We start from the raw sequence: 16109 nt of genomic DNA on the forward strand, positions 1-16109 counted from the left end.
GTCCATGACACTATCTAACCATCTCATCCTTTGCCGTCCCATTCTTTTGCCTTCAGCCTTTCCCAATAGGGTCTTTCCCAATGAAATTTAAATCTATTCCATCAATAATCATAGAACTTTACAATACAATCAATAATTAATTGCTGCATCTAAGAACAGGTGTTTGGAATCCATTAGTTCACTGGCAAATACATTTGACTTGTCCAAAAAAAATACTGTGTCTGAGTTTGTATCTGAGATCTGAGCTGCTGCTAACGTTATACTAGAAGGAAGATCTGACACTTAAGTAATAGTGTCAGTAATTCTTTGCTGGCAATATTCATCATGTAAAAGATATAAATTCATACTGATTTGTTTGTTAAATTAGTATCTCCTATTGATACACATAACTTCCATTTGACTTCTCTTCTGCCTAGGTCCTCTACCTCCTCGCATGGTGCTTCTGTCAAATAAAGGACATACGGACAAGCTGAGTGCTACCTGGAAACCTCCTGCAGGAGATCAAAGTGGCTATGTACTTACACTCTATAATGCTGCATTGGGCATTGTGGTAGCCAAGGTATCTGTAGAAAAGGACATTACTAATTTCACCTTTGGAAGCCTCATCCCAGGAAGTAAATACTTGCTGGAAGTTGCTTCCATAGCAGGGCCATATCGGATATCTTCAGGGAACACCAGTGACTGGACATGTGAGTCTGAGTTTCTTCATTGTCCACATATGGACATTTCCAGATAGGAACTTTAAACCAATTCAAAATCTACTTCAGAGCTCCTGAATCTCCAATGTCAGTTGTATCTGAAACTCAGTCAATTTATTACTGGCTTTGCTGTGGAATATTTCAAATTTTAGCAAAGCAGGGCTCCCCGCTGCCAAGCACCATGTCTTTATAATTTACAGGCATTCTTTCACCCTCCTCCCCTCCAATTCCTTCCTCACTGTCATCTGTACTCCATTTTGAAAGTGGAAGAAAGAAGACAATCAGCCCTAAAGTGCTTTTGAAGAATGAGGAATGGAAATCCTAATATGATGGAAGTGTCTTAACTCTTCTTGGCAATTTACATGGGTTCTAAATTTGGTCTAGTTTTCCTATTGACAAAGTCATTAGTTTCCCCACAGAAAATTGGTATTTAGTAGTGAGTGATTAGGACAAAGGAGGGATTTTTTTTTACTTTCTTTACCCATTTTAATTAGAAATTCTGTTCAAAATTGCTTGAGATATCAGGATGGAATAAGACAAAAGAGATAGACATGAATATATGAATGATGGACTCACAACATACCAACATGTATGATCCTGAAAGCCAAAATGATTGTCCATCTATGCTGTAATGATGGTTGATTATCAGCTGAAGTTAAATTCAGTTCTAGTAATTTATAGCATTGATATCAATCAATGAACCCAAAATGATTTGGAAAAATCTGTGCAGGCACTGAGTATCTCAGTCGTTTTTTTCTGGCTTCTGCACAAGATGGAGAGGAGAACTTTTTGAAAGAATAGCCCTAATCATTTCTGCAAAGAGAGATTTAAACTGAATAACATTTTTAAAGAATAGATTTAGATTTGTAAAAATAGATTTAATCAAACAGATTTTTGCTGAATGTAATATTGTCTAAAACAGCACCATGTCCCATTGTTTTTCATGAAATTCTCATTAAATTAAGTCAAAAGAACTGACTTAAGTCTTTAAAGATGGTGTGAACATGTTTGTAAAAAAAAAGGCCTGATATCTTAAAAATTGTAAAACATTTGTTTTAAAAATAGCAACAGCAATAACAATAGCACTTAGATTTATATACCGCTTCATAGTGCTTTACAGACCTCTCTAAGTGGTTTATAGAGTCAGCATCTTGCCCTCCAACAACCCGGGTCCTCATTTTTCTGACCACAGAAGGATGGAAGCTGAGTCAATCTAGAGTCGGTCAGAATCAAACTCCTGACAGTAAGCAGTGAGTTAGCCTGCAGTACTGCATTCTAACCACTACACCACCATGGCTCTTCCTTTAACCTATTGGACTGAATAGTTTCTGAACAGTCTTTCATGGACAAACTATTCTTGGGCAATGTTCCCGTTATAAGTTTGGAGATCATGCAGTTCAACTGAGTTTTGTGTGTAATTATAGAATAATGACTGTGCACCATGGCAGCCAGATCAATCTCTGTTACAAGCAAGTAGGAGATTATTCATTGTTCAGGGCTTCATTGTAGAATGTTACATCAGCATTATTATTTTTGCAGCTCATTCATTCTGTATTGCTTTTTTTTTTAATAAACCAGACCCATTGGTTCCCAGGAAGCTCTCTGTAAAGGCTGAGAAGGGAAACCCTGTATTGACTGTGGCTTGGGCAAAACCTGTCAGCAAACCTGAGCGCTGCCAGCTGCAGCTGTGGCATCCAGAAAATAGCACCTTGTTACAGCATCACACCTTGACTCAGTGGCAAGTCCGGCATATTTTTCAGGGACTAGTTCCAGGGAGAAATTATTCCATATCCCTCACCTGTGTTGCTGGACCATATAAGAACAGTTCTGAAATGATAGTAATGCCAATAGGTGGGTATGTGTTCATCTTTCCGGGACATTCATATTTCCATCTTCATCCCCAGACTTATCCTTTCACTTGGATTATCCTGATTACTGCTAGGACATCATAAAATTGGTTGAAGCTCAAGAAACAGAAGAGAACATTAGGCCAAATTGTCAACCATAATATGCTAAGTAATAAAATTCAAATCCATAAGAATTCAAGAGACACTTTCTTCATTCTATGCTTTGAAATAGAATGAAGAAAGTTTATCTGGCATTCGTATGGATATAAGAAGTTTCCATCAAATTGTGCAAGTATTGTAGAATCTTTTACAGCTGATCCAGATGGATCAGCATAAGAGTTTTAAGAAGCAAGGCTGTATATGTTCCAAATTCCAATGATCAGAATCAGGATTTTCATACATTTGTGGTACAAAGCATCTGTGATTTCAGTGGCTTTTTGTTTCCACTAAAGTTGTGAACAAAATAGTGTGAATTAGGCAGAATTTGTTCTATTCCATTTTTTCCTGTATTGCAAATATTTATTAACTGTCATAGAGACAGATAAATTTGAACTTGCTCAGTCGATTGTGTCCTGTCTCTCTAGAACCCAGTCATGTGAAGAACCTGCAATGTCTACCTGACACCACCAGTATGTTTCTAAACTGGACGATCATTGAGAATGACATTAAATCTTATGAGCTGACTGTGAATACATTTCCAAAGAGAATCCTCCAACAACCTATACTAGCTTTGGTTGTTTCCCAAACTAATATTACTCTGGTAGAGCTGACTACAAATACCTCCTATCAAATCCAAATTAATGCTGTTGGTAGGAATGACATAAAGGGTCCATCTGTGACAATAGTATGCAACACATCTGTGGAAGGTATTGATTTTAATCTCACCATTGATTGTACCAAGGGTTAGACTTTGTGCTGCATCTATCAGTTCCAAGCAACATTTCTTATTTTCTGCTGCAGTTCTTCCACCTCCTGTGAGAATGGATCTCCCACAGTTTGATGCCAGTTCCAGAATAATAATTTCTCCAGATATGTTTAGTGAAGAAAATGGTCTTATAGAGTATTATGGAATTGTAGTCACCACCAATGAGTCTTGTAAGTATCTACCTCTCTATGTGCTTTGCTTGGTAGGAGAGGTTTCCTAATTTACCTATGGCCTTAATCAGTGATGGGATTCAAGTAATTTAACAACCAGTTCTCTGCCCTAATGATTTCTTCCAACAACCAGTTTGCCAAACTGCTCAGAAAGTTAACAACCGGTTCTCCCGAAGTGGTGCGAACTGGCTGAATCCCACCACTGGCCTTAATGCTGCAATGCTTGTTTCTATCTTTCCAGTACTAAGGCCTACACAAGAAATCATTTCCCACACATGGTATGACCACTATTATGGGCAGGAAGACTCATATTTGGCTATGCTGCTGCCAAACCCATTTCATCTTAATGAGAGCACCAACCTCAAGGCTTGGCCAGTGTCTGTGGGTGGAGAAGATTGCAGCCACTCCCGAGCAACTTGCAATGGAAAGCTAAAAACAAATACACAGTACAGGTAGGAATGTAAAAAAAATCATGCTGTAAAATACTAGAGATTCATTTAAGTTTCATTAGTCATCACCTAGGAACCTTGAAGGAGTTTGCAACTAGCCTCTAGTATTTCCTTATTGAAAGTATTTAACAATCATAATAGTCCCATCCATCTAGATTTTTGTGAGAATAAAAGAATGGATATGAGAGAAGCATGGGGATAATATAAATGCAATAAATTACTGGAAGCGTAAGTCAGTAAATAGAATCATCAGAAGTTTTATTTCAATGTTCCTATAGGTTCAGCATTGCTGCATTTACTAGATACAGCCAGCACACTCCAAAAGTGTCCTTCACAGCATTCTCAGGTAAATTGTATTTTTGTTTAGATTCTGGATTAAATAGAGGTCTAGTTTCTATCTAATTTCATTAGGGTTTCTCCTCCCAAATATTCAAAGGAATATATTAAATTATCTCGTTAAATTACCAATTGTCCATTCCTTTGCATGTCAATCCAGAAATAAGTTTCCATTTTACTGCCATGTAGGACATAGAGTATCAGGTGCAAGTTATCAGGGATAGGAATTAAGTTCAAAGCACTAAAAGTTTATTATATGCTACCTATACACAATCTGATCTACTAATGGTCAAACCAAATTAGTGCTAGATAAGGGTGAACAGAATTCATGGGGTTGGACTTGGGTCTCTTGTGGGAGCGTAACAGTTCCAAAATGATGATGCATTTGACGCTACCCTCAGGTTCAGCCTACTCATGTCCTACATATAGAAGGGATCAGTGGTGGGATTCAGCCAGTTCTATCTGGATCGCACGAACTGGTAGCGGCGATTGTGGGAGGCTCCACCCACCCACCTGGACATAATGTGCGACTACTGCGCATTCGCAGAAGGCCATGTGCAGAGGTGGTGCGTGCGAGGAAAGCACGCACACTCACATTTGCAAACCGGTAGGGAAGGTAAATGAATCCCACCTCTGGAAGGGATGTACATTGGAGCTGCCATTAACCAAATAAGGCTTGCTTCCATCACTTCAACAGGACTTGCCCAGTCAGAGTCCAACTCCAAGTGAATCCAGGTGACTCTGCCAGATGCCTAAAATATTCCTCACAGCAGCTGTCCAGATGATTGTGTGGATCATCCCTCCAACATGGAATAATATATTTATTCTTGCTGGAGAGCTGCTAGGTGGCTTTCTGTGGGTGTGATAAGACTGGAGAAATAACTATGTTTTGCAGACCTGATACAATCCCCAATATGGGGCTCTTACTTGTCTTGAATGTTGTTGTAGGTATCTCTTCTGAACAGGCCTTGTAGGAACAATATTGCTGGAAAATCTTTTGGCTCTGTGGGCCACACAGTTCACTCAGTGACATTCCCAGACTACATCTGTGCATGTGCCATCACTTCTTCTCTGTACCCATCCTGTACCAAGTACGCATTGTTCAGTTCTCACAGTATCTTCCAGCATCCTGTCTTCCCATCCAATCAAACTATATCAGACTACTCCCTGTTGGTCTTTGACCATAATAATGGTTGATTGATTGTTTGATATCTGAATACTACTGTTATTCTATTCTACCATATGGGGCATGAAATTGTTCTTATGTCCAATCATTTGTCTTTCCTTATAGGACAGTACTGTAATCATAATGTTATGTTAGTGCTTTCTAATCAAATTATATTACAAATTATTTTGACAGTATTTTTTTTTCTGGGCCTGAGAAAAAATTACCTTATACAAATGTAATTTTTCCTTGTTTTGATATCTAGCAGCAGCTGCTTCAGCAGATACTGCAACTCTGCCTGCCCCAGTTGTAGCTGGAATCATTATGGGATTCCTTGTGACAGTCACAGCCATTTCTGTATGGGTTTATTGGAAACATTTAAGAACAAGAAGGTAATAAAATAAAACAATAAAATAAAATATAGCATTGTCTTCTTCGGAGTTGGGCATGGGAAGTGAGTGGAATTAGTATAAAAATGGTCCTGGCTTAGATATTTTAGATACTTGATTTAGCTAAATGTGCATGTTCTGTTCCATGATATATGAGATAGTTGAATGGCACCACAAGATAATAAATATGGCTCAACAAGAGTCTACCAAAATGCAGTTATGAACTGTTGCAGAAAGAAAGAAAAGACAAAGAAAGGGAGGGGGGAGGGAGGGGGGGAGGAGGGGGGAGAGAGAGATGAAGTACATTTAGAAAGACATACCTCCTCACCAAAACAATAGCAATGTCCCTGTTTTGATTTCAGAATAGAAAAGGGTAATATAGCTCAAGAAATGACTGTCTACAGTCTCAGGTAGGTGAAGCAATGCTCATCTTTCTATTCTCTTAAGCCAGATATTAGATGTGGTAGAATAGATACTCTCAATGTTCTTATGAAAGAAACAATTGTGACATTCTCAGAGCTCAGCTCATAGGTTTGATTTGCTATGAAAAATTATCTCCAGGTCAACTTCAGGAAGTAAGAAACAGCATTTGATTTTCTTTTGGTATCTTGTCCCACAAGAAGATTCTTAAACTATATCCTTAAAACAGGGATAAGCAATCAATACCTAACCATTCTTTTCTAGCATACGCAAAGCTTTGAGAAAACAGACGTATCATAAAAAATATAACTGGATATTGAAGTCCATAGCTGTAGTAAATTCCAAGTAAAATAACTTGTGAGCATCTAAGGAACTAAAACTCTGGCATTGCAATAAAATCCAGTTGATTTTGCCTCTATTGCATAACTAGTAGTGTATATGCTACCTTAGGACTTAACTAAAATAAATATGAATTCTATCTAGCTTATTGAATATGTTGGTTATGTCAGCCTTGTGACATCTAAGATATCTGCTTAGCACATGTCCTGTTTCATTGCTCTCTGAGCATGTTTTAATTCCTTGCAGGAATACCCATCGGCCAATCCCTCTGCAAAGTTTTAGACAATATTATGAGACAAGGACAGCAAACTCAAATAATGGGTTCTTTCAGGATTTTGAGGTAATGATTCTAGGTAAAATTCTATCCAGGCTTAACTATGGCCATAATTAAACAACAGCTTTATTCTTTTTAGCTTATATAATGTTAGAATGGAGGAGTTAACCAAACTGCATCTATCCACTGCGATTCTTCAATTTGACGCTCTCTAGATTATAGAGAAATAGCCCTTCTCTGTTAGCTTTTTAAAAGTCCATTAGAAGATGCTTATTACATCAGGCCATGGGCCAGTTGGCTTTACAGGCAAGGAATTCTAGAAATTGAAGTTCTAACATGTCTAAAAAATAGTAGATTGGAGAAGGCTGGTCCATTACAGGCAAGCCAGATAATTAATACAAGCTACTGCATGTATTAATCTATGTACGCTGTCTCCTTTCTTCTTGCTACTCATGGCTGGTAATTTAATCTGTAAGGAATGTCCTTTCTTTGACAGTCACTAACTCTGACACAATCTATTAATTGCACCCCAAAGAACACTGTATTTCATGGAGCCTATAATCATCAATATATTCTCTGTTATAAACAGTATACAGGGATGAAGGATTGAAATACAGTTGACTTCAGAAGAGTAACTGTAGAGAATTTTAGCAGTTTGAGGTTTACAAGAGATGAGCTATGGAGGGTGGATGCTTGTTCGTCTCTGATGGAGTCTTCGCTTTTTATAAACCAGCTCACCAAGAATATTCCTTCACGAACAAGTTTTGTCCTAAATGAGTACTGTAAATTACTTCTCTGTAGGTGGTAAGAATTGTGAAGAAAATATTCTATGATACAGTATCAAATAGCATATTTGTCTTTAAATTTAAACTCATTTTCCAGCTCTAGAACATACATTTTTAAACATTTAGCAGAGATTGTGGAAAAGATTGAATGCAGCTACTTTTTGCATTTGATCCTTTAGCTTTATACCTGGTCAGCTTTCAGTACCATGAGAAATATTTCTTTCAAATATATCTTAACAACTGCCTTTCCAAATTCATTCTACATCTTTAGAACTCTTGGACTGCAATTCCCATCATCCCAAGAAGCATGGATATTGGTCGTGCTAGCTTATGGGAATTGTAATTGAAGATATCTAAATGATGCTTTTTCAGATTGAAGCTTGGCTCAAAACAAACTGGGAGAAGGATTGTGAGATTATGTGACTATACTACAAAGGATCCCCCCCCTTTTTTTGCATTGTATAGGAGCTGAAAGAAGTTGGAAAGGAACAGTCAAAGACAGAAGCTGAAGTTCCAGCCAATGCCATCAAGAATCGATATCCTCATGTTCTACCATGTAAGATTACAACAGAATCATATTTTTAACATTTGTTTTTGTTTTTTTACAAGTTTTAAAATTACAAGTACAAAAAAACAAAACTGTAAACAAACTCTGAATAAGGCTGACAAAAGAACATAACACACAAAACAAGGAAAATAGAAAAAAAAAAGATTATGAAATATCTGAGCATATCACCTATATAGTAAATATTAATAATATAAGAAAATTTCAAATCAAAACAGAAAAAACATTGATGGTATACTATCATGAAATCTGTGCCAAAAGCAATATATTGCATCCATTTTTGTAGAAAAAAAATGCCTTTTTGAGAATGAATACATTACACATGTCTTGAATCAAATCCTTAATGCCTATAACAATAATGCATTTACATTTTCTACAAATAATTTGCTTAGTAGTTTTCCTACATTTCTCAAAAGCAAATTCTATATTTTTAAAACATAATTTAAGGTAACATTAACATCCTTTCCCCATGAATTTACACACACACACACACACACACACACACATACACACACACATACACACACCAAAATACTATTCCAAAAGGAAGACAGTAATTCATCAGAACCCTGAAATGTTTTACATTGCTAAATGTAAGAAAGAAAATCTGTCACCCATGCTTTCAAGTTTTCTTTGAAGTGTCCACTAACCTTAAAACATAATCGTAAAAACATAAGCATCCCTGTGGTCATGTGATCAACATTCGGATGCTTGGCAACTGCTTCATATTTATGACGGTTGCAAGTCCTGCAGTCACGTGATCATCTTCTGTGACCTTCTGACAAGCAAAGTCAATGAGGAAGCCAGATTCACTTAACAACCATATTGCTAATTTAACAATTTCAGAAATTCACTTAACAATTGTGGCAAGAAAAGTCATACAAAGGGGGAAAATTCACTTAACAAATGTTTCCCTTAACAACAGTAACGTTGGGCTCAATTGTGACTATAAGTTGAGGACTACCTGTATTTTGATGCTGCTCTTCAGTAAAAATCTGATTTTTTAAAAAAGAGACACAAGATCTTACAGTAGAAAATAGACTAGTTAGTGGTTTAAGGTATTGGACTAGGATTGAAGACATCTAGGTTAAGTCCATCTTCAGCCATAGAGGCTCCCCGGATGGAGGCTCACTGTCAGTCAGTGTCTCTCAGCCAACCCACTTCAAAGGGTTGCAGCTGTGGAAATTAGATATTGAGTAGATATTGCTTTAGGATCCTAGGGGAAAGAATATAGCTTGCATACATACATACGGCATTTCCAGATTTTGAACTTGGGTTTCATTGTTTTAATAACTTTATTGTGCTGGTTTTTATATATTTTCAGTTGTGCACATAAACCTGAAAAGAGCTATATTTCTGCAGCTATCTATAGTATATTGTGTAGCTCTTCTAAAACAACTCTTAATTCTGTTTTTATTACAGATGACTATTCTCGAGTCAAGCTGAGCCTGCTGGATGAACAACCCCATTCTGATTATATCAATGCCAACTTTGTGCCAGTGAGTTCCTGTACATTTTATTTTAGGAACATTATGTTAGCGTCCCTTTAATAAGAACTTCATGTGAAATTTTATAAATGAATGTAACCATTTATTATAGTTGGCTATCTGATAGAAAGCCCCAGGGAGTAGGATATACAACTAGTAATTGCATTAGAACTGAGTAGATTATATTTACAGAAGAAAATTGAGAGAGATATGGCTGACAAACAGTAGGACAGTAGAAAATTGGGAAGCAAAATCATATACAATACATTAAGACAACTGAGGTGCCCATAATGTGGTATATATAATATACCACATTATGGTATATAATGTGGTAGTATATAATAATGGCAATAAGCAAAGCATAAAAGAAAGGATTTAACTAAAATTAGAGGGCATACTTATCACATTGTCAGGTTCCCGGTGCTATCTTGAATAAACTTCATTCTCAAACGCAAACTCTAATGAATCACTTTTATTTTAAGAATAGCCGAGTCCGACATTCCTGATTTCATTTTGCAGCCAAACTGGCCCCTCCTTCCAACCCCCTCCTTTTCCGCTCTCCAACCCCAATGTCCCATTGGCCATCATGCAGATCCATCTCTACCTCCCGGCACGTTCTTTTCACAGGAATGTAGCCCCCATCTTCGTCTCCCAGGAAACACTATCTGTACATACAAAACTAGGTAAAAGTTCATCTTGTTATGTCAGCGCTGGAAGAGAGCCTAATTTGGAACGCTGACATACATACTGTATTTTTCGGACTATAAAATGCACTTTCCCCCCCCCCCCCCCGCCCAAAAGTGGGTGGAAATATCGGTGTGTCTTATAGAGCGAATATTGCAGCGGGGGGAGGGGGATTGGTGCAACATCGATCAGCTGTTCTAGGCTGTGGGGATTGGCGCCCCCCTTTCACAATGGTCTATGGGCCCCGGTGAACGGGCCATGGTGGCAGCAAATAGCTGCTGCGATCCCCGCCGCTTAGAACAACTGATTGGTGGTATTCCGGGAGGCTGATCCAACCACCAATCAGCTGCTTCGCAGTGAAGGCTCCAGCGTTCCCTGGCGGCGGCAGCAGCTCAGCTCAGTTGACCAGTGGTGGGCACAATGGTGCGGAGCCCTGATGAGCCACGTGCTGGGGCTGTGATAATGTGCTGAAGCTGATCAGACTGTTTGCTGCAAGGATGCTAGCCAGATGAATACCGGATGGATGCTGGGAGGCAGAGGCAGATTTTTTCCCCCTTGTTTTCCTCCTCTAAAGCTAATGTGCGTCTTATAGTCTGGAGCGTCTTATAGTCCAAAAAATATGGTAGTTCAAAACTAGTTAGTTTTATTCTAATTCTTATTACATCCCTGTTGTTGAATACCTCTATCCTTTATAGTTATAGAACATCCAGCATTTCGCTTCAGTAAGATAAATAGAAAGATTATACCAAGCCTAACAAGGCAAAATAAAAGAAAGGGAGGCTAGAAAAGGAAGATAAAGTTTTGGGTGCCAGATATTCTGTTCATAATTTGCTGAGAAGGCAGCTCCAGATATAAACATTCTTTCCTGGATAGATTTTTCTCCTTAATTTGACCTTAAGTTAAAAAAAAAAAGTTTGAAGATTAAATACAATCTTAAATATGACATCTACTGGCTTTCTAACAAAGAAAGATTCTCATGTTTGAGCTTTTAAGTAACAAATGAATGCTTACATTTTTCTTATCTTTTTTTTTTATTTAAAAGTGTAAAGCTTCTGTTGTAAGAGGGATGGGGGTGATGTGACATCACAGCACCCAGGCAATAAGAATCATGTAAAATCAACTTTTTCTTAAACATGCGGAAATTGGATTTTTCCACCAAAGGTTGATCCCGGAGAAGAATAGGTGTGTTTGGATTTAATGCAGCAAGGGCTCTCCTGGAGCAGCCCTGTTGCTCTAAACATGTTACTTCTCTCTTCTTTTTCTTGCTAATTACAGCTGTATGTTAAAAAGCTTGGATGTATCCTCATGCCTCTCTGGTGATCTATCCAGGTAAAGGCTACCCTCCCCCCCGCCCCCCCGCCCCACATTTATGTGTGTGCATGCAGTAATTTATATTTGCATGCACATGCCTGTCTAGTTATACATGGACAGTGTGTTTATTTGCACAGCAGTCATGTTTGCATGCCTGTGTTAGAATAACTGTGCTTAACTTGCACATTACCTTTTTCATGTAGGATCAAATTTCCTTAGCAGAAGTAAAGCTGTATCTCCTTTACATTCTGCTTTGGCTTAAAGCAATCGGCTAGGAGATGAAAATGACCCTGTCATCTCCTACAGATCCTTGGTCTTCCCTGTCCACCCAAGCAATTCTTATGCTTCACTATTCTAGGCAGTGGGAGGCATGGTAGAAATAACAAAAAAAAAAAAACAAAAAACCAAAACCCCATATTATTGTCCATGCAATTTTACATTCCTGGCCATCAGACTTTAGACCAGCGTTTCTTCACCTCAGCAACTTTAAGATATATGAGCTTCAATTCCTTCTGGGGAATTCTGGGAGTTGAAGTCCATTCATCTTAAAGTTGTTAAAATTAAACAAAAAATTATCCAGCATAACTAGAGGTGAGATGAGATGGAAAGGAATGGAAGACTAACAAATCAGATTATGCAATTGTATGGTACTTCTATTTGAATGTGTGGTTGAATCATCTTAGTTTTAATGTAAGGTATAAAGCAGATAGAATAATGAGACCTGGGACTGCAGAGGGATGAATTAATGGCATGATGGTTTTTCATTCCCTGAAAACAGCCGTGGAACAAAGGGGAGTTTGGTTAGGAGTGAGAGAGGAACAATACATTGACTTAACAATTTTCTACATTGGACATAGAGCATCGCGTAGTGATGCTTCATAGTGCTTTATAGCCCTCTCTAAGCAGTTTACAGAGTCAGCATATTGCCCCCAACAATCTAGGTCCTCATTTTACTGACCTCGGAAGGATGGAAGGCTGAGTCAATCTTGAGCCGCTCAGAATTGAACTCCTGGAATGAGCAGTGAGTTAGCCTGCAGTACTGCATTCTAACCACTACGCCACCACAGCTCTTACTTCCCTTTGCTGGACTAAGATTAGATCTGATGCTCATTCTGTGGGAGGGTTTGGCTTGATCTCCTACCCTTTGAGAAGGTAGGGAATATGAAGAGAAATGACAACTATAGACAGTGAGCTGAAATGGATGATCTGAATGTCCAGTCTCTGCTACAGAAAATGAACTTTCATTGTAAGTCTACAGTGGTGGTAGGACATGTTAAGTATCCCTACAGGTGGGATCATACATCTAGAGAGTAACTATATATCTTCTACTTGCTAGAGACTATTTTCTGCAGAACTTTCCAGCCATTTGGGCAGGAAGATTCTGCCTTCTGATACTTCCTAAGTGGCATAGATGTCCAGAACTTTATGCCAATGTATTTCATCACTTCTAGAACTTGAAGCACCACTTGACAGCTTTTCATTGAGATCTACCAGCATTTCTGGGATCTTTGAACTTTGTCAATGTCTCTTAGTAGATCTGTTAGTCATACAGTAATCACTCTGGGTAAGAATGGGACATTATTCAGATTAGCAACTACCATAAAAATGAAGGTGTGCCTAGATTATTTGACCCTGCCTGACCTATCTTTGCTCTGGAGGATGAGTTGACACAGCTGTTTGGCCCCTAGCAAAGATGGATGCAACAAAGGAGGCTCTTATGGCTGAGGCCAAAGTCTTGTGCATTGTCACTAAAACAAAATCCCTTGAGCGGTTCCCCAGGGGTTTGGAGATGTGCTCCATATCTTTACTGTCTGTCCCAAAACCAGACTGTCATAGAAATTACTGGAGGGGTCTTGAGAAGGTCTAGAGTGCCTATGGAGAATGCCACCCTAGAATCTCTATCCTCTCAAGGATTTTATTAAAGATCATGAGAAATAGAAAACGTGATGTTAGCTACTGAGAATGAAACTGCCAAAGCGGGAATTCATAGTTTTAATGTTAGGGAGAACCTTTAGTCAAGATAGGCAATCCATTGATTTGCAAAAAGGGGAAATTAAACTTAGACCATAGTCTGGAACATATGGGTTGATTTCTTTGTACTTTCATATGTGGCTTCATACATAAATAAACTAATAAAATTTGTGAGCTTTCTGCCACAAGTTAGTTATACTAGTTCCTATATAATGTAATATTTGGAGAGTTGAGATTTTCAACTTTATCTCTGGCAGTTCCATGAGGAAGGAGTTGGGAAGGAGGGTATTGCATAGTTTTCAAAATAGTAAGGATGGTTTGCTTTTTGGAGGAAAAAAACTGTAGGATTTAGCAAAAGGTTGGTTTCCTTCCCACTCAGGGACAACTCCCTTCCTCCTCATCCAGTGTCCTGGAGGAAGGTAACTGATTAACATGCAATATAAAATAGTTAGAGTGTTTCTCCTTTATTTTGATGGCCTGGGTTCAAAACTTTGAGGCGAAGGTCTCCAGATGAAAGGGGGGTATAGAACAGGGGAAGACAGTGTTTAATAAATAAGCTATGGCTTTGGGTGAAGTATCCTGGGGTCAGCAACCAAAGTCATTTGAGAGGTCCTCCAGTATAATCCCAGTGAACAGCCCATGAAACTGTTGACATTTTGCACTTGATCTTGATCTTCAGGGAATAACAGCAAAATAAGAAGGGAAGAAAGGAAATGTTTAGATCAGGGGTGTCAGACTCTATTTTGTTGAGGGCCACATCAGGGTTGTGTTTGATCTCGGGGAGCCAGGGTACGGATGGCCAGGATGGGCATGGCCAGCTCAACGTCACTCATGTCAGGAGCCTGTGGTAGCCCGAGCGCTCTGCCAGAGAAAGTGGGCTCCCAAGCTCTGTTTTCGGCTGCGACGGCCTCCTGCAACTCTCTGCCAGCCAGTGAAAACGGAGCTCAAGAGGGCTGCACGTGGCCCCCATGAGCTCTGTTTTTGGCTGTGACGGCCTCCTGCAACCCTCTGCCAGCAAAAATGGAGCTCCATTTTTGGCTGCGACAGCCTCCAGAGGCATCGTGGGCCAGTCCTTTCGCTGTTTCTAGGGCAGCCCTGCGGGCCAGATCTAAGCACCCCCCAGGCCAGATCTAGCCCCCAGGCCTTGAGTTTAACACCCCTGGTCTAGATTAAGTCTGTTCTGAAACTGACATGTTGTGGAGGAAGGACTGTGCTGTCCCCTCTTTCAGGAAGCAATGTGAAATCTAGTCCAAGTCTGCCTCCTGCCTTAGGATGACCCAGTTCCATGCACTTATGCATACATAACTAGGGACATATGTAGATTCCTGTCATGGTTGGATAGAAAAAAAATCCTTTAGCAGAATTTTAATAGATAGGTTGTACTAAAGGTTGAACCTGCTCTACTCTGTTCTACTATAGGTTCAGAGTTCCTTCAGCTAAAGCATCCTGTAGTTCTGGGAAACTCCAGTGATAGAAGTTACAAAGAAATTGATTAATAAATGTGGAGCACCTTCTTCTCCAAATAACATTGAATTAGTTCCATTCAGTTTATCTTGCCAGTCAATCATTCTTTCATCATGGGAACTAATATTAGAAAGGATCATTTTCCCTTTCTTCAGTATCTCTCTACTTGCCATACTGTACATTAAATCATTTTTATAGAATATGGCATATGAAGGAATGATGGATTTTGAGCTTTTTAGTTGTGTTGCTCCTCGATTGTTAAATATTTTAAAAGAATGTTCAGTAATTGTCGATTAATTGGAAAGTTGATTCTTTAGGACTAGGATTTTAAAGAATTAGGAAGTCAATTATAAAACCTCAGTTAGAAGATCATTTGAATGGGGCTGATTACATCAACATTCTACTTAAGAATTTAAAAGACTTCCTATGCATAATGCACAAAAATTTAATAGAGAGTGAGATATATCAAATATTCGCTAGTTCATATCCATATTTACATTAAGATTTAAAGTTACAATGGGAGAGAAAGAGAGTCTTCTTCAAAATGAGAAGGAAGATTGATTTCTAATGTTTCTGCCTCCGATAAAAATACTCAGTTTTATTATTGAAATCTCTTTCTGTTGTTGCAGGGTTATAGCTCCCCACAGGAATTCATTGCTACCCAGGGGCCTTTGAAAAAAACTCTGGATGATTTTTGGAGATTGGTATGGGAGCAGAACATCTGTACTATTGTGATGTTGACAGTGGGCATGGAGAATGGACGGGTAGGTCTACAGAGGAAATTATTATTCCTCACTTTGACACATCAATTCTTCTAAATAATGAGTGGT

The 16109-nt window shown here is 38.7% G+C and overlaps 1 protein-coding gene across 1 annotated transcript in view; it reads left to right on the top strand.

Annotated features, from left to right (window-relative positions):
* The window catches only part of LOC139314307 (receptor-type tyrosine-protein phosphatase V-like), a 54857-nt gene that overhangs the window by 23300 nt on the left and 15448 nt on the right, over positions 1–16109 (top strand). Inside the window, exons 14-25 of the mRNA XM_070939893.1 lie at positions 417–689; positions 2277–2549; positions 3130–3411; positions 3506–3640; positions 3882–4092; positions 4368–4435; positions 5856–5982; positions 6342–6389; positions 6985–7078; positions 8263–8353; positions 9785–9861; positions 15909–16043. Coding sequence (XP_070795994.1) covers positions 417–689; positions 2277–2549; positions 3130–3411; positions 3506–3640; positions 3882–4092; positions 4368–4435; positions 5856–5982; positions 6342–6389; positions 6985–7078; positions 8263–8353; positions 9785–9861; positions 15909–16043 — 1814 coding nt within the window. The remainder of the gene's footprint in view (positions 1–416; positions 690–2276; positions 2550–3129; positions 3412–3505; positions 3641–3881; positions 4093–4367; positions 4436–5855; positions 5983–6341; positions 6390–6984; positions 7079–8262; positions 8354–9784; positions 9862–15908; positions 16044–16109) is intronic.

The sequence above is a fragment of the Pituophis catenifer genome, unplaced genomic scaffold (genome assembly GCF_029215685.1).
Source record: "Pituophis catenifer annectens isolate HBS135680 unplaced genomic scaffold, rPitCat1.0.hap2 SCAF_3, whole genome shotgun sequence".
Classification (NCBI taxonomy): Eukaryota; Metazoa; Chordata; class Lepidosauria; order Squamata; family Colubridae; genus Pituophis; species Pituophis catenifer.